General features: G+C 42.4%; 1 protein-coding gene across 1 annotated transcript in view; it reads right to left on the bottom strand.

Annotated features, from left to right (window-relative positions):
* Positions 1–26,457, bottom strand: part of LOC311100694 (calpain-15-like) — a gene marked incomplete at its 5' end in the record, with an annotated part of 70,415 nt that extends 43,958 nt beyond the window's left edge. The window contains one exon of the mRNA XM_084141650.1: positions 26,279–26,457. Within this exon, the coding sequence (XP_083997776.1) occupies positions 26,279–26,457 (179 nt within the window). The remainder of the gene's footprint in view (positions 1–26,278) is intronic.
* Positions 26,458–27,070: the final 613 nt, after the last annotated feature.

The following is a 27,070-nucleotide window of genomic DNA, read 5'->3' as shown; positions in this document are numbered from 1 at the left end:
TTGGTAACACACTACGCTGTGAAGGACTGAAATCCTGCAGCGCCCACAAGGTCCCCCTGCTCAAGAAAGCACATATACAGGGCCGTCTGAAGTTTGCCAATGAACATCTGAATGATTCAGAGGAGAACTGGGTGAAAGTGTTGTGGTCAGATGAGACCAAAATCGAGCTCTTTGGCATCAACTCAACTCACCGTGTTTGGAGGAGGAGGAATGCTGCCTATGACCTCAAGAACACCATCCCCACCGTCAAACATGGAGGTGGAAACATTATGCTTTGGGGGTGTCTTTCTGCCAAGGGGACAGGACAACTTCACCGCATCAAAGGGACGATGGACGGGGCTATGTACCGTCAAATCTTGGGTGAGAACCTCCTTCCCTCAGCCAGGGCATTGAAAATGGGTTGTGGATGGGTATTTCAGCATGACAATGACCCAAAACACACGGCCAAGGCAACAAAGGAGTGGCTCAAGAAGAAGCACATTAAGGTCCTGGAGTGGCCTAGCCAGTCTCCAGACCTTAATCCCATAGAAAATCTGTGGAGGGAGCTGAAGGTTTGAGTTGCCAAACGTCAGCCTCGAAACCTTAATGACTTGGAGAAGATCTGCAAAGAGGAGTGGAACAAAATCCCTCCTGAGATGTGTGCAAACCTGGTGGCCAACTACAAGAAACGTCTGATCTCTGTGATTGCCAACAAGGGTTTTGCCACCAAGTACTAAGTCAAGTTTTGTAGAGGGGTCAAATACTTATTTCCCTCATTAAAATGCAAATCAATTTATAACATTTTTGACATGCGTTTTTCTGGATTTTTTTGTTGTTATTCTGTCTCTCACTGTTCAAATAAACCGACCATTAAAATGATAGACTGCAGGGGATCAAATACTTTTTTCCCCTCACTGTATTATCATCTAACCGACTCCGGCACTCGCCAGCCCTGGAACATCTGTTACTATTAATAATACAGCGTTATACAATTTCAATGTGCGTTACAGTGGTGCTACACAGTAGGAAATACGTCCATCTCACTCTTTGTCCATGTAATAGTGTAGTAGAATTGACTGGATTCTACACTCTTTCGCATTTCCGATGAAATGTAGCCTATTTTTAAGAGTGGTGGTAGAGAAATAACAGAGTACGTCCGTTCAGTACAGTGATGATCATTGCAAAGGCATATGAAGCCGAACTGACTGTAGACTACATCCTAAGAAGTGTGCATCTTCCCTTTAAATACGATTCTGTGCACTCCTTTGAAAAGCATTGTGAGTCTATATTCCTTATGTCTTGTACTGTATGTTTTTATGCAGTAGGGGAATATGAAAAGCATTCTCTCTAAGATTGACAGCGATTGGACTGGCCCGGATCCCACTGCTCCACTGCAGCTCCACTGCAGCTCCACTGGATCACCATGTGTCCTGGCACGCTAATTGCCCATAGTTCAACTCCATTAAACCCTTTCAGGCAAGAACACAGCTAAAACAGAAGAGGTCCTTTTACAGACCAGTACCTATCTCTCTACTCCTGTTCTAGCCATGGGTCCCAGAGGTGAAGAGAAGCGTCACATTGAGCTGCGGAGGAGGTGAGAGAGGAGGAGTGACAAGAGGGAGGAGTGCAAATGCTGCTGTAGTGCTGTGCGTGTGTGATTGAGAGAGAAAGAGAGCTATATAACGGGTAACGCAGGTGAAAAGAGACAATAATGAGCCGAATGAGATAACTGTCGCCTACCATTGAACATCTGGCTGACATGTCGTGATACCAACACCTGACTAAGGTCTGCATCTTACAAAATAGCATTGAGCTATATTGTTAATCTGCAGGCTATTATAATACTATAAGCCTCTCAACTGCGGGAGGTTTTGATTTGATTTTCTTTATTTTTATTTTTTTTGCGTATCTTCCCCTTACATGGTAGGCCTTAGGGTTGAATGGCGGGAACCCGGATACTGAGATTTTATGGGATTAACCTCCCAAAACCACTCCCTTTTCCCGGGATAAATAACTGCCAGAAAACTGTAAAGTATAATACATTATTTATATGAACAGCATGGAGTGAAATGGAACTGTTAAATGATATGTGATGTTTAATTCTTGCTTCTCTACGGCATCTGCATGATGAATCATCAACGCTCAGGGTGGGTACAAACAGTCCATCTCAGTATGGAGTCAGTTCACAATGCATGTAGACCTACAGTTGAAGTTGGAAGTTTACATACACTTAGGGTGGAGTCATTAAAACTCGTTTTTCAACCACTCCACAAATGTCTTGTTAACAAACTATAGTTTGTGCATGACACAAGTAATTTTTCCAACAATTGTTTACAGACAGATTATTTCACTTAGAATTCACTGAATCACAATTCCAGTGGGTCAGAAGTTTACATACACGAAGTTGACTGTGCCTTTAAACAGCTTGGAAAATTCCAGAAAATGATGTCATGGCTTTAGAAGCTTCTGATAGGCTAATTGACATCATTTGAGTCAATTGGAGGTGTACCTGTGGATGTATTTCAAGGCCTACCTTCAAACTCAGTGTCTCTTTGCTTGACATAATGGGAAAATCAAATGAAATCAGCCGACCTCAGAAAAGAAATTGTAGACCTCCACAAGTCTGGTTCATCCTTGGGAGCAATTTCCAAACGCCTGAAGGTACCACGTTCATCTGTACAAACAATAGTACGCAAGTATAAACACCATGGGACCATGCAGCCGTCATACCGCTCAGGAAGGAGATGCGTTCTGTCTCCTAGAGATGAACGTACTTTGGTGCGAAAAGTGCAAATCAATCCCAGAACAACAGCAAAGGACCTTGTGAAGATGCTGGAGGAAACAGGTACAAAAGTATCTATGTCACTGTAAAATGAGTCCTATATCGACATAACCTGAAAGGCCGCTCAGCAAGGAAGAAGCCACTGATCCAAAACCGCCATAAAACAGCCAGACTACGGTTTGCAACTGCACATGGGGACAAAGATCGTACTTTTTGGAGAAATGTCCTTATGGCCATACAGTTCTATTTTTGTTTCATCAGACCAGAGGACATTTCTCCAAAAAAGTACGATCTTTTTCCCCATGTGCAGTTGCAAACCGTAGTCTTGCTTTTTTATGGCGGTTTTGTATTTCATTTGATTTTCCCATTATGTCAACCAAAGAGACACTGAGTTTGAAGGTAGGCCTTGAAATACATCCACAGGTACACCTCCAATTGACTCAAATTATGTCAATTAGCCTATCAGAAGCTTCTAAAGCCATGACATCATTTTCTGGAATTTTCCAAGCTGTTTAAAGGCACAGTCAACTTAGTGTATGTAAACTTCTGACCCACTGGAATTGTGATACAGTGAATTATAAGTGAAATAATCTGTCTGTAAACAATTGTTGGAAAAGTTACTTGTGTCATGCACAAAGTAGATGTCCTAACCGACTTGCCAAAACTATAGTTTGTTAACAAGAAATTTGTGGAGTGGTTGAAAAACAAGTTTTAATGACTCCAAACTAAGTGTATGTAAACTTCCGACTTCAACTGTATATACCACACACACACACACTGAACAAAAATATAAATGCAACAATTTCAAAAATTTTACTGACTTACAGTTCATATAAGGAAATCAGTCAATTGAAATGAATTCATTAGGCCCTAATCTATGGATTTCACATGACTGGGAATACAAATATGCATCTGTTGGTCACAGATACCTTTAAGAAAAAAAAGTAGGAGTGTGGATCAGAAAACCAGTCAGCACCTGGTGTGACCACCATTTGCCTCATGCAGCGCAACACATCTCCTTCGCATAGAGTTGATCAGGCTGTTGATTGTGGCCTGTGGAATGTTGTCGCACTCCTCTTCAATGGCTGTGCAAAGATGCTGGTTATTGGCGGGAACTGGAACATGCTGTCGTACACGTCGATCCAGAGCATCCTAAACATGCTCAATGGGTGACATGTCCAGTGAGTATGCAGGCCATGGAAGAACTGGGACATTTTCAGCTCTCAGGAATTGTGTACAGAGCCTTGCGACATGGGGCAGTGCATTATCATGCTGAAACATGAGGTGATGCGGCAGATGAATGGCACGACAATGGGCCTCAGGATCTCGTCACGGTATCTCTGTGCATTAAAATTGCCATCGATAAAATGCAATTGTGTTCATTGTCCGTAGCTTATGCCTGTCCATACCATAACCATACAGCCACCATGGGGCACTCTGTTCACAATGTTGACATCAGCAAACCGCTCGCCCACACAACGCGGTCTTCCATCTGCCCAGTACAGTTGAAACCGGGATTAATCCGTGAAGAGCACACTTTTCCAGCGTGCCAGTGGCCATCGAAGGTGAGCCTTTGTCCACTGAGACCCACAGGCGGTGCACAATTGGCCCAGCGTCGTTCAAGGTAGGGGAGGGTTTGGCCGGCAGGGATGTGGGTTTGTTTCCCACGGGGGGCCAGTATGAAAAAAAATTCAAAAATTCAATAAAGAAAACATGTATGCATTCACTAACTGTAAGTCGCTCTGGATAAGAGCGTCTGCTAAATGACTAAAATGTAAAATGTAAATGTAAGTCGGTTACGACACCGAACTGCAGTCAGGTCAAGACCCTGGTGAGGATGACGAGCACGCAGATGAGCTTCTCTTGAGACATCTGTGGCATTGTGTTGTGTGACAAAACTGCACATTTTAGTGTGGCCCTTTTGTGAGTATGGAACATTTCTGGGATCTTTTATTTCAGTTTACAGCCTATATATAATCTGTCGGGCAGAGAGAGGCGCAGCTTTCAAACAGCTGAAAGAGTTAGTGGCACCAGTGGAAAAGGTTAGTGTAGAACTCTGGTGTGTCAGTGTAGCCCAAGGCAGTGAGAGGGGGAGGAAGTCACATCGCTTTCAGAAGCCATTAGTGACAAACTCTCACTGGCCCGGCCAGCACTCCACTCTCCAACAGGGAATGGACTTAGCTACTGTCTGGAAGTTAACGCTCCAACACTAACACAGAGAGAAGTTAGGACAAATCTGCCCTTAGAGGTGAGGAGCAGAGTAACAGAGAGCCTGGTTAAGTCATCTTAACCCTCCAAACACTAGCAATCAGGCAGTAAGTACTTGAAGGCCATTACTCAAACATTCACAGTATTAATCTTTCAAACGCATAACATTATTCAGAAATAAGTATCCATTACTAAAACACAAAAGAGGATAAGAGGTTTGGGGATTAGGTCCATCTAAAAGCACTTCGCTAACTCATAGTTCAACTCCAACCAAAACAGAAACTGTGATCAGGGCACTTCTCCATAAAACAATGACAGCAGAAACTGGATTCATGCTAATCTGTCCTCACACGACCGTACTGTTACACTTGCGATTTGAAGTGAAGTGCATTCTCCACAGTACTCCGCTGTTCACTCAATTCTCTATGGCTAAGTGGAGCAGCCCACTGCTAGGGAGACAGAGCATATTCACACATTCACACACAGTCACACACACAGGGTAAATCCATTTGAATTCAATCACTTTTGACAGCACCCCTTTTGATTTGAACGAAACCGTCCATACATATTTGCCTATTGTAGAAGTGCTCAGAAAGTGACTTTTTGGACTTGAATGCCAAAACATTCAAGAGATAAAGACAGTGCCTAAAACTTTTTTTTTCTTTTATGTCTACCAGCTACTGTGGTAGATATATTTTAAAAAATCTACCAGCCACTCAACCTTTCTACAAAATGGATGAGCTTATGTATTCTAAAACAAGGAATGTATTACTATTAAGATGCAATGTGGTAAATTGCTCAATTTAAGCTAAATATCACAGATGAGACAAATGTTCAGCTGCCCCTTTAAGGTTACCGTGGTAACGGGGCCACTAAAGTCAACATGTGTGCCTGTGAGAAGCTGAATAGTAGAGCCTACTACCTGGCTAGTACCATACCCTGTTCAAAAGGCACTTACATTTTCTGTCTTGCCCATTCACCCTCTGCATGGCACACATACACAATCCTTGTCTCAATTGTCTCAAGGCTTAAAAATACTTCTTTAACCTGTCTCCTCCCCTTCATCTACACTGATTGAAGTGGATTTAACAAGTGACATCAATAAGGGATCATAGCTTTCACCTGGATTCACCTGGTCAGTCTATGTCATGGAAAGAGCAGGTGTTCCTAATGTTTTGTATACATATAGGGTTGTCAAACTATGATATAAAATTAAGACATTTTTTAGCACTTTTTTAGCATCAATTATCAAAAATAATTGTGAACAAAAAAAAAACATATTCACAGCTTCGTCCCTACATTACATCATCTGATGTTATTGTGTTGTGCTCGCCATCGGTTGAGACACAACATGCTCTTGAATACATGTTGGGTGTCACGTTTTTACTGACAAATGTAGCCTACTAAAATGGGTATAACATTTACATTTCTACTTTCAAATGGTACCACAAAGATGGTTGGAGGTCCACACAGAGAATGTTGACCTGAATGGGAATATCTTTTTTTTTCATTATTATACTGTCAATCCTCCATAGGAAATATATACTGAAATCATAGAAATACAGATAATTAGAACAGACCTTACCATTTACAGTGCCTTCAGAAAGTATTCATACCACTTGACTTACTCCACATTTTGTTGTGTTACAGCCTGAATCAAAAATGGACTAAATCAAATTTTTTCTCACCCATCTACACACATTTGAATCAATTTTGGCAACAATTACATTTACATTTTTGTCATTTAGCAGACACTCTTATCCAGAGCGACTTACAGTTAGTGAGCTCTGGGTAAATCTCTAAGAGCTTTGCACATCTGGATTGTACAATATATATATATATTTTTAGCTCTGTCAAGTTGGTTGTTGATCATTGCTAGACAGCCATTTTCAAGACTTGCCAAAGATTTCCATGCCGATTTAAGTCAAAACTAGGCCACTCAGGAACATTCAATGCCGTCTTCGTAAGCAACTCCAGCGTATATTTGGCCTTGTGTTTTAGGCTATTGTCCTGCTGAAAGGTGAATTTGTCTCCCAGTGTCTGTTGGAAAGCAGACTGAACCAGGTTTTCCTCTAGGATTTTGCCTGTGCTTAGCTCTATTCTGTTTATTTTTAGCCAAAAAAAACTCCCTAGTCCTTGCTGATGACAAGCATACCCATAACATGATGCAGCCACCACCATGCTTGAAAATATGAAGAATACTACTCAGTGATGTGTTGTGTTGGATTTGCCCCAAACATAACGCTTTGTATTCAGGACATAAAGTTAATTTCTTTGCCACATGATTTGCAGTTTTACTTTAGTGCCTTATTGCAAACAGGATGCATGTTTTGGAATATTTTTATTCTGTACAGACTTCTTTCTTTTCACCCTGCCATTTAGGTTAGTATTGTGGAGTAACTACAATGTTGTTGATCTATCATCAGTTTTCTCCTATCACAGACATTAAACTCTGTAACTGTTTTAAAGTCACCATTGGTATCATGGTGAAATCCCAGAGTTTTGTGAATACTTTCTGAAGGCACTGTAAGTTGACAATCGACATAGGGTGGGTTAGTAATTAGAAGTTAAAATGTCAATTGTGTACCACCAAAATTGCAGTGGTCTGAAGGGATAGTTCCATTCTATTTCTTGATTGAAATGACACCCACCCTGTTGTTTTCAAGCGCATGTTGTGTCTCAACCGATGGCGAGCACAACACAATAACATCAGATGATGTAAAGTAGGGACGAAGCTACAACATATGTGAATATGAAAAACACATTTGTTGATAAGTAACGTTAAGGGCAGAAACATTTCTTAATTTTTATTAAAACATTTTTGGGGGTGAAAATGTTTACATAGTTTGACAACCCTGTTTGTAAACTTTTAAATTATATCAAATTCAACTTTTTTTATTTTCCAGTGATGAAGACATGGATGTCTCATTGTATGGTAGGGTATGCAAAATGGATCAACTTTGAGCACCTTTAACTCCTGAATGTTTTGGCATTCAGGTCCAAAAAGTTACTTTCTAAACATTTCTTCAAATGGTCAAACATGTATGGAAAGTTTTGTTTGAATCAAAAGGGATGCTGTCAAAAAGTGATTGAATTTAAATGGATTTACCTCACAGACACTTTCTCTCCACAGCCTTGTATCCTTCCACTCTGAGGGGAGGAATCGAGGATGACAAGACAAAGGGACATCTCATGTTTTTCAAACATAATTTCCCCGGCAGCCATTTTAATAACCCTCAGACCTCCTCCTTCACCACCAAAAGTAAAACCAAGCTGTTAGCAAAGGAAGGCCACTGTAAAATCTATTGTTTTGGTGCTCGCTGGAGCAACGTGACATGAATTCATTCAATGTTACTGGTCCGTAGCAGCCGTTGAGGGATTTGTATTGATTGTTATTTTATTGTGTTACTTTTTATTGTATTTTTTACTTTAGTTTATTTAGTAAATATTTTCTTAACTCTATTTCTTGAACTGCATTGTTGGTTATGGACTTGTAAGTAAGCATTTCACGGTAAGGTCTACACCTGTTGTATTCGGCGCATGTGACAAATACAATTTGATTTGATCCCACTTTTTAATTGGTCATCCGTTTTGGGATGCAAAATAGTAAGAGTGGCTAATTATTTTGCATTGAAGCATTATTAAGTTGAACTAATGAAGAGATCATGATCTGGCATAGCCTGTGGTACCAACTATCGCTTCTTTCAGTGATGTGATGCGCGTATGCTTGCAGGAACCGACACCCACCCACCCCCACCTTCTTCTGTCCTTGGCCTTGTGTTCAGTGGAGCTGCTCTAAAAGTGCCCACTTCAGCTTCTTAGTGTGGCAGATCTAGGCTTGGGGCCAAGAGCTTTCAGAGGCAGAGAAATGCACGAGAACCACTTTCCTGCGCAAAACCCTGCTGCATTCGCATTTGTTTTCCACTAGCCACCCTGCAGCCAAGCTGCCCATTATGCTCACCCTCATCTTCATTCACTGTAGCCCTGAGGAGAAGATGCTACTGTATCACCTTAACCAATCACTGACAAAGCCACTGGGTTCTGAACCAATCACAGAGCATGAAAGTGAACTAGGAAAGCCAAAGAGCAGAGGGCAAAACACTCCCCTCCTGTAATGAAGAGATGGAACGGTAAATAGATTGAGAGGGTAGGGTTACTGGTTAGGAGTAGGTGAACAGAGGAAGGGAGTATAAGGAATGATTATATCCAGAAAAGGTAGTGAACACTAGGAATAAATGGAGGAACAAAGAGGGGAGCAGAATAACGTCTGCAGTGCAAGGACCAGATGAGAGGGCAAAGGGTTAAGGGACGGAGGGCCAAGTTAGAGGCGGTCTGGTCAGTGCTGCAGGCAGTGATGATGGAGTATGCCACCATGGCTAGCTGGCTGTGCGCCACATTCTGAGCGCCGGTGTGAGAGCTAGTGAGCCAAGCCACCGCCGGCTTCCCCCGCCTCGCCGTGAGACATTTGGCCTTTGTGTGACAGTCATTAGCGCTGCCTTTCCAAGGTTGGCCCACAGCCCAGTGCCTCAGCCTTGGGAGTAATACTACCCCCAATTGGCCACTGGGGGCACTGTTTGTTTCTAATATTCACAACATAAAGTGACAAACACCACTGCCCACACAGAAGGACGGGGCTAATCATACTATCTTTGCCAAGACAGAAAAAAAGGCATAAGGTAATTGTACCTATTAAGCCTACCAAAACCTAAGTTTAAACATTTCGAACATATACCGTCCTACTTTCTGTAAGAAAAGTCGAGATAAAATGAAAGATGAATCTCTCATGTGAAGTTTTATGACTTTACTGACAAAAAAAAATTATAAGACAAAAACATTTGCTAAAATACGTTAAAAGTCCGGACTGGGCTTAATTGGTACCGAATGTACCCTTTAAGCCAATGGGTGTTCCAAATAAGCCCACCGCTTATATTAATCTATTTTAATTAATTTCCAAATGTTCAAAACGTACATTTATGTAAAATTAGATTATATGAATCTCCCCTAAAGTTATTAAAATAAACAGATCATTACTATTCATCATGAAAGTAGCACGATTGGGTTGTCCAATCGTATCCACAAATATCTATGTGGACTTAGGCTTTTGTTCTTGCCAACCAGTACACACCTGAATCAACTAATCAACTAATCATAGACTTCAATCAAGACATGATTAGGTAAATCAGGTGTGTTATTGCTTGGTTATAAAAAAATAAGCTGCACCCACATTGGCCCTCCGTGGATAAAAGGTCATGCACAAAGACCATAACACACGCAAGTTTCAATGAATTATCTGATACCTGAGTCACATTTGCTGTACTGCTATTCTTGTTAATTTGTTAAACTTGTCTTCCTAAAGCCTAGCTAACAGTTTCCCTCTCTACTGTTGTTTTATAAAAGGTACAGGCGGTGGACCAAAAAACTGAATGAAAGACAACAGGACAATGCCCCCACCCATAAGTGCATGAGTAGTTTCCCAATAGTCATCTTCTTTTCCCTCATTTGTTTGCAATTTTCTATCCCAGATATCCCTCAACCCTGATCTTATTCATCTCTCCGCATCAACGACTTCCTGTACACTCCAAACATCTTGGAGAGTGTACAGAGATTTTTTAATTGTACTGAATGTTTCTAATATTGGTAAAGGCACCACGGCTAGTTGTATAATATGCAAAGCTATTTATAATCATTGAATATTAGGGATATCAACACACTATCCCCATGTGGTTCAATGTAAACCGGGTTTAATAAGAGCATACTGGGATTAATTGGAACAACAGTGATTTATGGTGAAAAATAAAGAATAGCATAGTCTACTCATAAAATATTTGGAAACCAATGGTTTGGGTTATAAATATACACTAAAGACCACAATGTTATGTAAAGTTAGTATTGATCATATTCAACAATATTTCTGTATTGCCATTTCCATTCTGTATAGAGGTAGTGCTTTTTGTGCCACTGAACCCTTTAAGCCCATGCAAAGTGCAAGGTAAATGTAACAGTACAATAAGACCAAATGCATTTAAAAATGTAAGCTGTGAATGACTGAAATCTATTATCTTGTTATAGTTGACCAAGTTATCTTGCTACTGTGTGACTGACATGCAGGCATGACTGCTACCATGAAAAGCCCATCTCTTCATTTGGTAAGAAATAGTCATTAATGGCCATGAAATATGCTATCATGTGCATATATCATTACAATAATATCTTAATTTTACATAAAGTATGATCACTTATCTGAGAATGTACAAACGATATCTGGAAAATATGTTTATCTGAGGGTCGCCTCAACACCAACGTTTTTCTGCAGCTTTGAAACTGTCAATAACTTAAAAACAATACATCTGATTGGCTTAGAATAAAAACTATTATGGATATAACAACCAGATGAATTGACTGAAACATTAAAAACAGCAGAAAATGTTATATATATATATATATATATATATATATATATTTGAATCCAAAAATGGAAGCGGGCTTAATGGTTTATGTGGGCTTAATAGGTCTGCTTACCCTAGCCCTAGATAGAGAACTGCTTGCAAAGTATTCTCACATACTTTAGCATATAATGTCCCCCTCTTCAACAATAGGGATTCAGTTTTGCAGATGGGCTATTATACATTATATATACACAAAAGTATGTGGACACCCCTTCAAATGAGTGGATTCGGCTATTTCAGCCACACTCTTTGCAGACAGGTGTATAAAATCGAGTACACAGCCATGCAATCTCCATAGACAAACTTTGGCAGTAGAATGGCCTTACTGAAGAGCTCAGTGACTTTCAACGTGGACCCGCCATAGGATGCCACCTTTCCAACAAGTTAGTTCGTCAAATTTCTGCCCTGCTAGAGCTGCACCGGTCAACTGTAAGTGCTGTTATTGTGAAGTGGAAATGTCAAGGAGCAACAATGGCTCAGCCGCGAAGTGGCAGGCCACACAAGCTCACAGAACGGGACTGCCGAGTGCTGAAGTGCGTAGCACGTAAAATCTACTGTCCTCGGTTGCAACACTCACTACCAAGTTCCAAACTGCCTCTGGAGGCAACGTCAGCACGAGAACTGTTAGTCGGGAGCTTCATGAAATGGGTTTCCATGGCCGAGCAGCCGTACACAATCCTAAGATCACCATGCGCAATACCAAGCGTCGGCTGGAGTGGTGTAAAGCTCACCGCCATTGGACTCTGGAGCAGTGGAAACGTGTTCTCTGGAGTGATGAATCACGCTTCACCATTTGGCAGTCCAATGGACGAATAAGGGTTTGGTGGATGCTAGGAGAACGCTACCTGCCCCAATGCAGTGTCAACTGTAAAGTTTGGGGGAGGAGAAATAATGGTCTGGGGCTGTTTTTCATGGTTCGGGCTAGGTCCCTTAGTTCCAGTGAAGGGAAATCTTAATGCTACAGCATACAATGACATTCTAGACGATTCTGTGCTTCCACTTTGTGGCAACAGGTCAGGGAAGGCCCTTTCCCGTTTCAGCATTACAATGCCCCGTGCACAAAGCAAGGTCCATACAGAAATGGTTTGTCGAGATCGGTGTGGAAGAACTTGACTGGCCTGCTCAGAGCCCTAACCTCAATCCCATCGAACACCTTTAGGATGAATTGGAACGCCGACTGCGAGCCAGGCCTAATCGCCCAACATCAGTGCCCGACCTCACTAATGCTTGTGGCTGAATGGAAGCAAGTCCCTGCAGCAATGTTCCAACATCTAGCGGAAAGCCTTCCCAGAAGAGTGGAGGCTGTTATAGCAGCAAAGGGGGGTCCACATCCTTTTGGTCATGTAGTGTATTTATTTACTTTACATTTACTTCTTAGAATTTAAAGTGAGTTTTTGTAACGTCTACATACTCACATCTTCCGGAGAGATGGGCATTTTCAGGTTCTCAATCAATATATACTTTCCCACCCTTTTTCATCACTCAAAAGAAAGTGGTATGGGAGAATACTGGGTGCAACATAAATTAAATTGGATAAATTAAATTAAATAGCTCCATGTACCATATTCTGGAAAAAAGTGAAAGCATAATCAGTTTCTGCCGTCGATTCTCCAAGCCTCTATTATTCTATGAAAACAAGAAAGAGATGGAGAAACCACCGACACAATTTCAAAGTAAATATGCACAGCAGTAGAAGCCTCCTCTCCAGTTTTACAGAGGTTCCACTTGCTACCAAAAAAATATATTCAGACACAAAGAGAAGAAGGATCAGGCAAACAATACCAGGGAGAAGGCAGTCATTCTTCAGAGGCTTGTGTTTATCATGAAATAATACATATTGTAAAAAACTTGATTGATGTTTCATTAATCAACGTCTCGTTCTGAGAGTCCTCACCTGGAACACAAAGCTAATAGAGTCGCTCTTCAGACGACACGGATCTCCTCTGTTGTGAATCATCTCTCACATAACCGTCAAGGACTTTTCCTTTAACTAGCGCCACTTGACAGTTCTTTTGTTGTTACGGTCTTAAAAAATATGATATCAAATATGACATTGGCTTCTGTTACAATAACACTTGAGAATAAAACGAACAGCTAGGCCTAATCCTAGAGAAACAGCAGTCTGGTTAGCATGGGGAACATGTTGCTAATCATGCAGGATGCAAATCCATATAGCCTATACGTGCTAGTGCTAATTAGCAGTGGAGAAAGCTCAGTAGAGAAACGGTTGTGTGACCACCGCACCGCTAAAAGCTTTTCCTCCTAGGTTCCCCTGTGGCTAGCTACAGGGCTACCTGGCCCGATCATTGGGTGGATATGGTGGTGTGCTGATTCTAGTCTCACTCCCCTGTGGGGCTAGCTGCTAGTAATAATGCAGGTAATCCATACAGCCCCGGGGTCTGACAGCAAGGATCCTGGTGTTAGGGATTTTGTACTGTGAGCGCTGCTTATACTGTGACTGAAGATTTTTTTTTTAAATATTAAATTATGAAAAATGTTAATAAACTAACTGGTTTGAGACCACAAAATCAACCAAAATAGCACTGCTTATACTGTGATTGAAGAACATTTTTTTAAATATTAAATTATTTTAAAATATAAGTTCATTATAATTTCTACACACTTTCTACCTGGTGTAAGTCATTTAAGTTCAGACCAGAGTATTTTTTCCATTTAAAACAAATATAAATAAAAACTCAGACAGTCGTGACCTACCAGTTGAGAATCGCTGATCTAAAGGATAAAAAGAGTATTCAACTAGAGGGATGTGATGGAACACACCAAAACGTCACTGAAAAAATTAGGTAAGCTCAGGAATACCATCTACCCTATGGCAAACCAATGTATTTCGGCAGCGGGACATATTCATGGGACTTTGCTGCTCTGTTCACCACTCCCTAGTGAGATTTCTCCCAGTCAGAGATTGAAGCAACCCTTTTCCACTTGAAAGTCTTATTAATACACAATACCAGTCAAAAGTTTGGACACCAGGTTTTTAATTTATTTTGACAATTTTCTACATTGTACAATAAAAGTGAAGACATCAAAACTATGAAATAACACACATGGAATCAAGTAGTAACCAAAAAAAAGTGCTAAACAAATCAAAATATATTTTATATTTGAGATTCTTCAAATAGCCACCCTTTGCCTTGATGACAGCTTTGCACACTCTTGGCAGTCTGATATGGCTTTTTCTTTGCAACTCTGCCTACAAGGTCAGCATCCCGGAGTCGCCTCTTCACTGTTGACGTAGAGACTGGTGTTTTGCGGGTACTATTTAATGAAGCTGCCAGTTGAGGACCTGTGAGGCGCCTGTTTCTCAAACTAGACACTCATGTATTTGTCCTCTTGCTCAGTTGTGCACCAGGGCCTCCCACTCCTCTTTCTATTCTGGTCAGAGCCAGTTTGCGCTGTTCTGTGAAGGGAGTAGTACACAGCGTTGTACAAGATCTTCAGTTTCTTGGCAATTTCTCGCATGAAATAGCCTTCATTTCTCAGAACAAGAATAGACTGGACGAGTTTCAGAAGAAAGTTAATTGTTTTCTGGCCATTTTGAGCCTGTAATCGAACCCACAATTGCTGATGCTCCAGATACTCAACTAGTCTCAAGAAGGCCAGTTTTATTGCTTCTTTAATCAGCACAACAGTTTTCAGCTGTGCTAACATAATTGCAAAAGGGCTTTCTAATGATCACTTAGCCTTTTAAAATGATAAACTTAGATAAGCAAACACAACGTGCCATTGGAACACAGGACTGATGGTTGCTGATAATGGGCCTCTGTACGCCTATGTAGATATTCCATAAAACAATCAGCCGTTTCCAGCTACAATAGCCATTTACAACATTAACAATGTCTACACTGTATTTCTGATCAATTTGATGTTATTTTAAATGGACAAAAAAATTGCTTTTCTTTCGAAAACAAGGACATTTCTAAGTGACCCCAAACTTTTGAACGATAGTGTATATATGTATGTATATATTTATATATATATTTTGGGGGGGAAGAGCGTTCCTCATTCCTTCCCTTCCACTCCCTGTCTGTCAGAGAGGAGATGATGAGTGAGGCAGGGCCCTGAGACTCGAGGATTAGCTTGAAGACTCTCTTCTGTAGCCGACAGGTAATGCGTTCTGGCACCAACATGACTCACTCACCTGTCTGTGTGGTTGGCTTCACTGATAAGGAGAGAAGGGACAGTTTTCCCTTGTGCTCCCTCCGTCCCCTCACTTTCCTGCCCCTATTGTGGTGGAGTTAATGGGTGATGGTAGAGGAGGGGAGTTTGGACAGAGTTATTGCAATGACTGATGACTCAGAGCTGAGTAAAATAAAGATAGGGACTTAAAAGTACATTTACTACAATTTACTCATTCTACAGCCAACACTAGTGATGGCAAACGTCTCTCTACTAAAGTATGATCAGAAGAATGAAGCTTTATACATTGAGGACCTCAGTGATAGTAGACAGAACCTCAGGTCTAACACACTGAAACTTTGGTGACATCATCAAATCAAATCACATTTTATTAGTCACATACACGTGTTTAGAAGATGTTATTGCGGTTGTAGCGAAACGCTTGTGCTTCTAGCTCCGACAGTGCAGTAATATCCAACAAGTAATATCTAACAATTTCACAACCTATACCCAATACACACAAATCTAAGTAAGGAATGGAATTAAGAATATATACATATTTGGACGAGCAATGACAGAGCGGCATGGACTAAGATAGAGTAGAACATTATATAATACAGTATATACATATGAGATGAGTAATGCAAGATATGTAAACATTATTAAAGTGACTAGTGTTCCATTTCTTAAAGTGGCCAGTGATTTCTATAGGCAGCAGCAGCCTCTAATGTGCTAGTGATGGCTATTTACTAGTCTGATGGCCTTGAGATAGAAGCTGTTTTTCAGTCTCTTGGTCTCAGCTTTCATGCACCTGTACTGACCTCGCCTTCTGGATGATAGCGGGGTGAACAGGCAGTGGCTCGGGTGGTTGATGTCCTTGATGATCTTTTTGTTCTTCCTGTGACATCGGGTGCTGTAGGTGTCCTGGAGGGTGGGTAGTTTGCACACGGTAATGCGTTCGGCAGACCGCACCACCCTCTGGTGAGCCCTGCAGTTGCGGGCGGTGCAGTTGTTGTACCAGGCGGTGATACAGCCCGATAGATTGTGAGGGTTTTAGGTGCCAAACCAAATTTCTTCAGCCTCCTGAGGTTGAAGAGGCTCTGATGCACCTTCTTCACCACGCTGTATGCGTGGTTGGACCATTTCAGTTTGTCAGTGATGTGTACGCCAAGGAACATGAAGCTTTACACCTTCTCCACTGCGGTTCCATCGATGTGAATAGGGGGGTGCACCCTCTGCTGTTTCCTGAAGTCCATGATCATCTTCTTTGTTTTGTTGACGTTGAGTGAGAGGTTATTTTCCTGGCACCATACTCCCAAAGCCCTCAGCTCCTCCCTGTAGGCTGTCTCGTCATTGTTGGTAATCAAGCATACTACTGTTGTGTCGTCTGCAAACATGATGATTGAGTTGGAGGCGTGCTTGGCCACGCAGTCATGGGTGAACAGGGAGTACAGGAGGGGGCTGAGCTAGCACCCTTGTGGGGCCCCAGTGTTGAGGATCAGCGAAGTGGAGGTCTTGTTTCCTATCTTCACCACCTGGGGGCGGCCCGCCAGGAAGTCCAGGACCCAGTTGCACAGGGCGGGGTTCAGACCCAGGGCCTCAAGCTTAATGATGAGCTTGGATCCGTGATTGTCTGTAGACCGTGCCACATACGTCTTGTGACTGAGCCGTTGAATTGCGACTCCACTTTACCTCTATACTGATGTTTTGCCTGTTTAATTGACTTGTGGAGTGAATAGCTACACTGTTTGTATTCAGCCATATTCCCAGTCACCTTGCCATGGTTAAATGCGGTAGTTCACGCTTTCAGTTTTGCGCGAATGCTGCCATCTATCCACGGTTTCTGGTTTGGGTAGGTATTAATAGTCACAGAGGGCACAACATCTCCTATACACTTCCTGATAAACTCAGTCACTGTTTCAGTATATTCGTCTAAATTATTTTCGCAAGCTACCCGGAACATATTTCAGTCCGCGTGATCAAAACAATCTTGAAGCGTGGATTCCGATTGGTCAGACCAGCGGTGAGTAGTCTTTAGCACGGGTACTTCCTGTTTGAGTTTCTGCCTATAGGAAGGGAGGAGCAAAATGGAGTCGTGGTCAGATTTGCTGAAAGGAGGGCGGGGGAGGGCCTTATAAGCATCCCGGAAGTTCGAATAGCAATGGTCGAGAATTTTTGCAGCCCGAGTACAACAGTCGATATGTTGATAGAACTTCGGCAGCCTAGTCCACAAATTTGCTTTGTTAAAAACCCCAGCTACAATAAATGCAGCCTCAGGATATGTGGTTTCCAGTTTGCATAAAGTCCAGTGAAGTTCTTTGAGGGCCGTCGTGGTATCGGCTTGAGGGGGGATATACACGGCCGTGACTATAACCAAATAAATTATCTTGGGAGATAATACGGTCGGCATTTGATTGTGAGGTATTCTAGGTCGGGTGAACAAAAGGACTTGAGTTCCTGTATGTTACTACAATTACACCATGAGTCGTTAATCATGAAACACACACCTCCGCCCTTCTGCTTCCCAGAGAGATATTTATTTCGGTCTGTGCGATGAACTGAGAACCCATCTGGCTGGACCGATTTTGACAGAATATCCTGAGAGAGCCATGTTTCCGTGAAACAAGGTATGTTACAGGCCCTGATGTCCCTCCGGAAAGAAATCCTTGCCCTGAGCTCGTCGACTTTGTTATCCAAAGACTGAACATTAGTGAGTAATATACTTGGAAGCGGTGGGTGGTGTGCGCGCCTCCGAAGTCGAACCAGCAGGCCGCTCCGAGTGCCTCTCCTCCACCGGCGACGTTTTGGGTCAACCACTGGGATCAGTTCAATTGCCCTTGGGAGAGCAAACAGGAAAGTCGTATTCCCGGTCGTAATGCTGGTAGTTCTGGTGAGTTACCGCTGCTCTGATATCCAATAGTATTTCCCGGCTGTATGTAATGATACAAAACACTTTCTGAGCTAATAATGTAAAAAATAATACATAAACAAACAAAATACCATCTTCGTCGGCGCCAGTGTAATATACAGAGGGCTTGGTGACATTGAAACTTTGGTCCGTAGTGAGACACACTTTGGTGATAAGTGAGAGGAATGAAAGGAAACTGCAGTTTTAGGGATAAGACACTAAAGCTTTCGTGACAATTTGACTGACTAAAGCGTTAACAGTAAAAGCAGTAAAGACATCCACAACAGAGGTATTTTCAACATGTATGCTTGAGCCATGAAAACACTTAAAACCACACAAATGACTGTGTGGTAAAAGAAGAAGACAGAAGAAGTATCCTGCACTTGGTAATAATGGCCCATTCATTTCTTCTAAAGAGGGTAATGTGTTAAGTGTCAAAACAAATAGGGCTTTGTATGAACACCAGATCATATGAGGGAATTAATAGCATATGTAGGCCTAGATCTGTTTGTTTTCTTTGTCTAGGTGTAAACAGCTAGATTTATTTCTGTATAACGTAACCCATGGCCTCTGGTGAGATTATAGAAACAAAACTCATCAGCTCTTGCCCCATATGCAGATGACTAAATGATCCAACACTGAGTAAAATGGCCTGTTTCCGAGTCTGTACATGTAAGTCCGAATATCTTTAATGATAAGAAGTAGAAACTCAGTATTGAGAAGTCCGAATAATAACAGAGCTTGACCAGTCTTGATTAGTCGGCGCTGGAAGGTCATGGATCGTTACACATGCTAATAGCCCCTAACACCTCGTCTATTGTCCTCATATCACAATCAGTTCAGCTCAGCAGGAAACCTACTCCAAACATCTACTTAGTAGGCCTATAACCTAGTTCAACATTTAAAAAATGTCTTATTAAGAATGATAGACTATAAAGTTAATGTAGTCTATATTCATACAATCATCAATTAAAGATCCAATATCAAATCATACTTCAATTCAAACTTTATTTGAAGTGCATTTAAAATAGCAACACACTTCAAACAATCAACAACAAAAAAAAACAAGCACAGCAATAAAAGAGATCAAATGTTATCAAATAACATAAAACACGAAAGGTGTCGTTGATTAAAGGCCAAGCTAAAAAGACTGGTTGACAAATGTGGCCGGTGAGGTTTGCATGCTAAGCTGAATATTTCTTACTATTCCATCCATCCAGCACACCAATATTCTTCCAGATGGTAAATACGTGTTTTTATGTCCCCAGTAAAATATTATGCATAGGGTCCACTACAGCCATGTCTATGGACATGAAATATGGCCATTTAAATAGCTCAGAGAATATGGCCCCAGTTTTCTTCTCTGCCTTGGTCTTCGCCTGTGTCCAGATAGGCTACTCCTTGCATTTTGTGAACTTCATTCTGATGTTGCAGTACATGTTTGTCCTTCCAGTGCATGATGGAGTGATCAGCTTTTTCAACCCATTTCCATGGAAATGTCTGTAGGCATTTGTTGCAACCTGAGCTTGACGTGGATCTGTGTTGTTGAACAGATAAAAAGTTTGTGGTGAAATCCCAAGTAGGCTACATGAAAGTTAAAAACATAAAGTTTCTAATAGAGTGAAAATAAACAGGGGCCTGAAAGGCTCGGCAATAATGTAGCCAACTTTATAAATTGTTATGATATATTACCGATGTACTACAAAGGAGAGACTAACAAATCTGTAATAATAAACACACAAGTACCATGTTCATCCTGCCAAAATAACTCCTGCCTGGGTCTGTTCTTGTTGCAATGGCAATTCCTCTGGAAAAGTGGCTGTGTCTTGCCGTTCAACTGTCCATTGATGAGTGAATTTAATGCAAACGTTGTAGTGAACCTGATCATGTTACATGGATTTTAGTTGTATGAGTAAAAATTGCACGATGCTGTTTTGACTAAACAACCTAATGTTAACTGGCAAGCAAAGTTAGCGAGCTAGCTACCAAAGCATAGTTGGCTAACGTTAGCTAGCTACCCAATGTTGGTAGCTAGCTAGCTAGTGGAGTGGGTTGAGAGTTTCAAGTTCCTTGGTGTCCACATCACCAACAAACTATCATGGTCCAAACACACCAAGGCTGTTGTGAAGGGGGCATGACAACACCTTTTCCCCCAAAGGAGACTGAAAATAATTGGCATGGGTCCCCAGATCCTCAAAAAGTTCTACAGCTACACCATCGAGAGCATCCTGACCGGTTGCATCACCACCTGGTATGGTTACTGCTCGGCATCCGACCGTAAGGCGCTACAGAGGGTAGTGCATACAGCCCAGTACATCACTGGAGCCAAACTTCCTGCCATCCAGGACCTATATACTAGGCGGTGTCAGAGGAAGGCCCAAAAAATGTGTCAAAGACTCCAGTCAACCAAGTCATAGACTGTTCTCTCTGCTACCGCACGGCAAGCGGTACCGGAGTGCCAAGTCTAGGTCCAAAAGGCTCCTTAACAGCTTCTACCCCCAAGCCATAAGACTACTGAACAATTAATAAAATGGCCACCAGGACTATTTACATTGACTCCCCCTTGTTTTTACACTGCTGCTACTCGCTGTTTATTATATATGCATAGTCACTTTATCCCTACCTACAAGTACAAACAACTTTGACTAACCTGTACCCCTGCACATTGACTCGGTACCCCAGGTATTTAGCCTCGTTGTTGATATTTTATTGTTTTTATATTTTATTTTTAACTTTAGATAATTTAGTAAATATTTTCTCTATTTCTTGAACTGCATTGTTGGTTAAGGGCTTGTAAGTAAGCATTTTATGGTCTACATCTGTTGTATTCGGCGCATGTCACAAATACAATTTCATTTGATTTGATTTAGTAAAATACAGCAAGCGCTATTGACAGTTTTTTTTTCTTCCATTTCTACAATTAGGTAGTTTGTGGTACCCACTGGCCCGCCAGGAGTCTCTTCGTGCGAGGGAATGATGCATCACCAAACAATGGCATGGATTTCCAACACCACATGGCCAGGCTGAATCAGATGCTGGACTACAACACGGTGGCAGATATGAACCAAAGGCTGACACGAGTAGCTCAACTATTCCAACAGCAGCAGCAGCTAGAGCAGAGCACCGGAACAGGCGTTTGTCGAGCAAGACAGAATGAGCTATCCGTAAGCTCAATGCTTTGCTACTTTTACAACTTGCACAATGGTAGTACCTAATGTTGACTATTTTAATCCTGTTCATTTGCTAATGATGGTATTTTCTGTTTTAATGAACCAGTACCTGAGCTTGAGGAGACAATGAATATGATGCTCTCCTCTGACGCCCTGGATCCTTCAATTCAAAGTCCCATTAACCAGCTCTGCAAACGTTAATGTCAAAACACGTTCTGTACTCACCAAAATATGGAGTTTCGCAGAGCACCTATCGTCATTACTGCCGTTACGCACGGTACGTACTTCCAAAAAAGGTCTACATTTCTGGATACTGCACTGCTGCTGGATCAGCGGACCGGTGCGTGGCAGTAATGAGTCATTTTATTTGAGGTGCTGAAGGTGGATTTGGCGCATGCTCACTTGGTCAAAAACAATAGATACTTTGTATTTAGACCTTGTTTTAAAAGTATATCATGTGCATACTGGCAGTAATGATGATAGTTGCTCTGAAAAACTCCTTAGTTTGGTGAGTACCGAACATATTTTGGCATTATAACGTTTGCAGACCTGGTTAAAGGGACATTTCAAAAATGTTTTAATTCATATTCATCATCTTCAGCACCAAACCAACATCAACATACACTATATATACAAAAGTATGTGGACACCCCTTCAAATTAGTGGATTCGGCTATTTCAGCCACACCCGTTGCTGACAGGTGTATAAAGTCGAGCACATAGCCATGTAATCTCCATAGACAAACATTGGCAGTAGAATGGCCTTACTGAAGAGCTCAGTGACTTTCAGCGTGGACCTGTCATAGAATGCCACCTTTCCAACAAGTCAGTTCATCAAATTTCTGCCCTGCTAGAGCTACCCCGGTCAACTGTAAATGCTGTTATTGTGAAGTGGAAACATCTAGGAGCAACAACGGCTCAGCCACGAAGTGGTAGGCCACACAAGCTCACAGAACGGGACCGCCGAGTGCTGAAGCCCTTGAAGAATTTTGAAAAGAATAATGGGCAAATGTTGCACAATCCAGGTGTGGAAAGCAATGGTAAGATGTGAGTGTCAGGATAACTACATGGTATGTCTCAGGATGGACACATTGGCATTCTGGACCTCTAGTTTCCACCGAGTGTTGTTAACATCCCATGGTTCCCCTTATCCAACAGTCGGTGTAGAAACCAGCTTTTGAGTGCTCAGAGATAAAACACCTAAGTTCTTCCGACTGGCATGGAAGTGTCTAGTCTTCAGAGGTGTAAGGATAATTAGGAGTCTGAAACTAGGGTATTTGGAGCAGTGCAAGCACCAGATATATAACAGTAACCTGAGCATGTTCTTGCCGGATGAGAGCTTTACGAGCTGGATGGGAATCTGTGGCTTTCCGAACTCAACATTGTGTGTGAAAAAAAAGCTCCTGACCTTTGGCTGTACCCTCTGTGAATATTTTACGACCGGCGCTCATATTTGATGGGTGAATCTGTCAGTGGGGGAGACAGCTGCAGACGTTTGAATATTTAAACAGAGGAAACTGTCCGACTGGGTTTCAGCAGACAAAATGTTGCAGAGACAGAACCATGCAGGGACGGGCAAGAAGCCCTGGCTTTCAGGAGAAGGAAGAGGTGGCAGGGGCGCAGGCATCGCGTGATGCTGTGCTGCTAATCTGATGTTTCTAAGGAGCACTCAAGCCTCACAGGCAGTGGTGGTGCTGACACAGTGTGTCCTTTAACCAGGAAGAAGCTTTGGAAAGGGGAGTCGCAAAATGGAGCTTTATTCCCCACTATTACCCCTCTGAATCAGTGAAAATAATTTCCCCATAAAATGTCCCAACTCTGCATTGACTTCTATCCAGCATTACTGGAGATTGAGTTGAATAGAGTAGCTGGAGCAGGATATTCTGAGAGTGGTGGCAGTTTGCTCATCCCTGTTGGTGTTAGAGATACAAACAGTAATATATCTATTGAACATATGTTATGATCTCCATGGAAACAGCGAGGAAACTCTAAAATCATAATACAGATGGCGTTAATGAAAATATATCAACACTTCGGGTGTGTCAATCCACTTACGACAATGCACCACAAAACCGTGCACGTGTGCTAAATCCATTGTGATCACTTCGAGACTAGTGTCCCGATGTGGCCTGCCCATCAGACAGGCAATAGTCCTAGTTGGGAAGATACACTGAAATAAGTCAGACATAAACGCAGACAAAATGCATGTTAGCCAAATCCCATGTGGACCCGTTTTAATCCAATTAGAGGGAGAACAGCCAGTGGAATGGAGCCATGGTAAACGCTCACATCCATCATGCTTGGACAGACACAGACGCTTGCAATAGGAAACAACCATGAACAGACAGGAACTCCAGGAGGGGCCGGGGGAATTGGCCATAAAGTCTGCACAGCATATAACCACCGAGTTGCACTTATGGGAAGAAAGAATGGAAAAAGGCTGGCCCTGAGATTATGTGAAACTACCTTGAAAGATCAGCTTGGCATCTGGCTTTATTCCTAGATAACAATTTAGGATTTCCTGGAAGCATCACGAAAAGAGGCAAAACCTTCTTCACACCTGATATAGGCTACAGGCATCAGGCAATGGTACATTTTCATTAGAGACCTGTTTCTATGATAGACACAGGCTAAAACATCCACTGAATGCTTAGCTAGTTTACATGTCTGGTTGCTTTCTTAAGCAAGCCTAAAACTGTGAAGTGAAGAAATACTGATTCACTACACAGACCCTTCCCAAGGCCAATGAGTCACTGCTGGGAGAAGCTGAATAAGGACAGATTGCCAGTTTTCAGGGGCTGGGAAAAACAGCCGGAGAAAGAGTCCAGTGTGGTACAACAAGACACTAGGCCTATATTCGGGGAGTAAACCCTCACCATGAATCACCAAACTTAAGCTGAGCTCACAACAGTCTGTTGTTTTTATATTTCATGCTCTGTCACTGCTCAGCTAGGCTTGCCTAACCTCGTTAGACTCATGGAGAAGTGTGTGTGTGTGTGTGTGTGGGGTGAGAGTGTGTGTGAGTGTGAGAGAAAGGGCGGGGGGTAACGCTCTGAGCATCGTTGCACGTCGCTCCTAAAAGACGGTGTCGTCAGAGGATCTGCGTGCGAGTGCATTGTGTGTGTAAGCATACCCACGCCGCTACCAAAAGCAGTGTTATGAGATGTTGTGCGTGTGGTGAGATCTGCATGCGTGCATGTGTTTATTATGAGCTCAGCTGACTGAGGCTGGAGTCTGATTGGTGATGGAGACAGAGGCTTGTTGCTATGGGGATGCACATGAACACAGCAGAAGAGGGTCTCCCAAAACAATAAAGGAGGTCAGTGTATGATGATGGAAACCGATACAGACAGAGGAAACTACACTATATATATATATATAATATAGGCCTACTAATAATAAAAAGACAGGCACTTCCTTCAGCCCTAGCAGGCACAACCTACCTTATGCACAGTTAAACCTGAACCCTACAAGACCTCTCCAAGAGATACTACAGTTTGACTGTGAACTAAGGGGCAATTGCAGAGTACGTATTGACAAGCACAGACAATGGTAGAAAGAGATGAAAGAGATAGTGGCGGCCCACGCTGAATAAACAATGACATCCATTGTAAGGATATTCGACAGGCTTTCGGAAAATCAATAACTAACAATTGGACTTGATGCCTGTAGTGACTCAGCAATAACCTCAATACATCGAAGGAGGAAGCCGATAGCAGCTCCACTGTTCTCCTTCCCGGAGAACTGACATACAAACCTATTTCACACCTATAACGCGACGCCCGGTTTCACATTCACTTCCTTCTCGGAAAATGACCCCCACCCCCCAAGCTAACGAAATGGGACTTTGCCATCTGTGCAGCGGCGGCCATCTGTTAGTGGACAGCACATTGACAGACGTCAAACAACAGAGCCCGGTGTAGCACGTGTTCTCAAACGAAGACGATGGCACGGAATCAAAAGTCTTCTGGTCTGCAAGCCCTCCAAAGTATTTGCCATGATACAAGCTCCCAAATCAACCCAGCAAGAGAGTTTGTGCCTGGGTCGCTCGTGCCTGGGTCACTCCATTGGTGCAATCAACTTGGTACACCAATCGGCGCATAGAGCTGTAGAAGGAGGTATTAAGAGGTGGGATTGTCAGATGTCAAATCCAGCACAAGTGGAGTTTGGATATGATATTGGATATCAAAATATCAAAGTGGAACTATGTTTAGATCCAATTTGGAACAATAGTTTTGATTTAATAATATTTTCTCAGATGTAATGATACAGTAATATTGTCAGTGCATGTAATGCAATTTCATTGAAAAGGCTTGAATATGACATAATAGTCTACAGTAAATCTTGTCTAGGGCAGGGCAGGTGTCCGATTTAAAGTGGATCTGAGAGCTCTGAGAATTGCCAGACTAAAAATGACAAAACACCCTTAGGATACCACTAAAATAAAACACAACACCTATCACAATATTGCGATCTGCACAACAAAGCCATCTGTCCTTTATGCTCACTCTAACTGCTCCCAGTGACAGCAATCCCCTTGTAATACAACCCCTAGTGTTGCAGAGCATGGCCCATTTCTCTCCTCGCTGGCCATCAACAGGCCTGACCAGTCTGGCCCAGTCGCAGTGGACTGAAGTGTTGGCTCTTACCTGCGCTCTCTGTGTGGAAGTGGCGGCTGCTGCTGGCGCGTAATGAAGGTGGTGCCCCACACCGGGCTGCTGTGGCTGTTCCTAAGCCAGCCCATAGGAGGCGACAACGGGTACGTGGTGCTCCGGAACCCGTGGTCCGACTCGGTCTCCGCGGCGAGAGAGGAGGCAGAACTCCCCATCACCACGGCTACACGACTTTTTCAGTCTGCTGGGGTTCTCGCCCTTTGAACCCGCGAAGTGTGTGGGACGGGGGGTAGAGGAGTGACAGTGCCTTATGTCTCAGTCTCGGGCTTACAGTTTGAGGGTGGGGATAGGAGAAAAAGGTTGTCTAGGCCCAATGAAAACCCTGCTCATGTGTTCTTAGTCCTGCCAAACTTACAACTGGCACGATTCGAGACAACCCCTATTTAAAAAAAGGGACAGATTTCATCCTGTGAAGTGATTCCAAGTGCGCTTGAAGATGGCTATATCCCAAAAAATCAAATAGAAAGGCAATAATGAGGAAATCAGGAGTATTCAAAAAAACAAGTGAAATACAACAACGACTCAAAGTCCAGATCAGGGTGGATTTCCCACTGCGAGCAGGAAGAAGTGTTCAATTGAAACTGTAATTGGTTGCCCCGAGCACTGATTCCAATTTGGCACGGAGTCTGCGGGAAAAGAACTCACACACTCCTCTCTTCTCTGAAGTGGGTACCAATTCTCTCTGTTGTAGACTTCTTAACTAACTATGTGGGCCATATTGCCTGGAGTGTCATTCAACTATACCTTCTGCCTTACTTGCAGTGTTCC

The sequence above is a fragment of the Coregonus lavaretus genome (assembly GCF_964263955.1).
Source record: "Coregonus lavaretus genome assembly, chromosome: 25".
In the NCBI taxonomy this organism is placed as follows: Eukaryota; Metazoa; Chordata; class Actinopteri; order Salmoniformes; family Salmonidae; genus Coregonus; species Coregonus lavaretus.
Note: the sequence above shows the minus strand (reverse complement) of the source record. Positions and strands in the feature narration are given on the sequence as shown.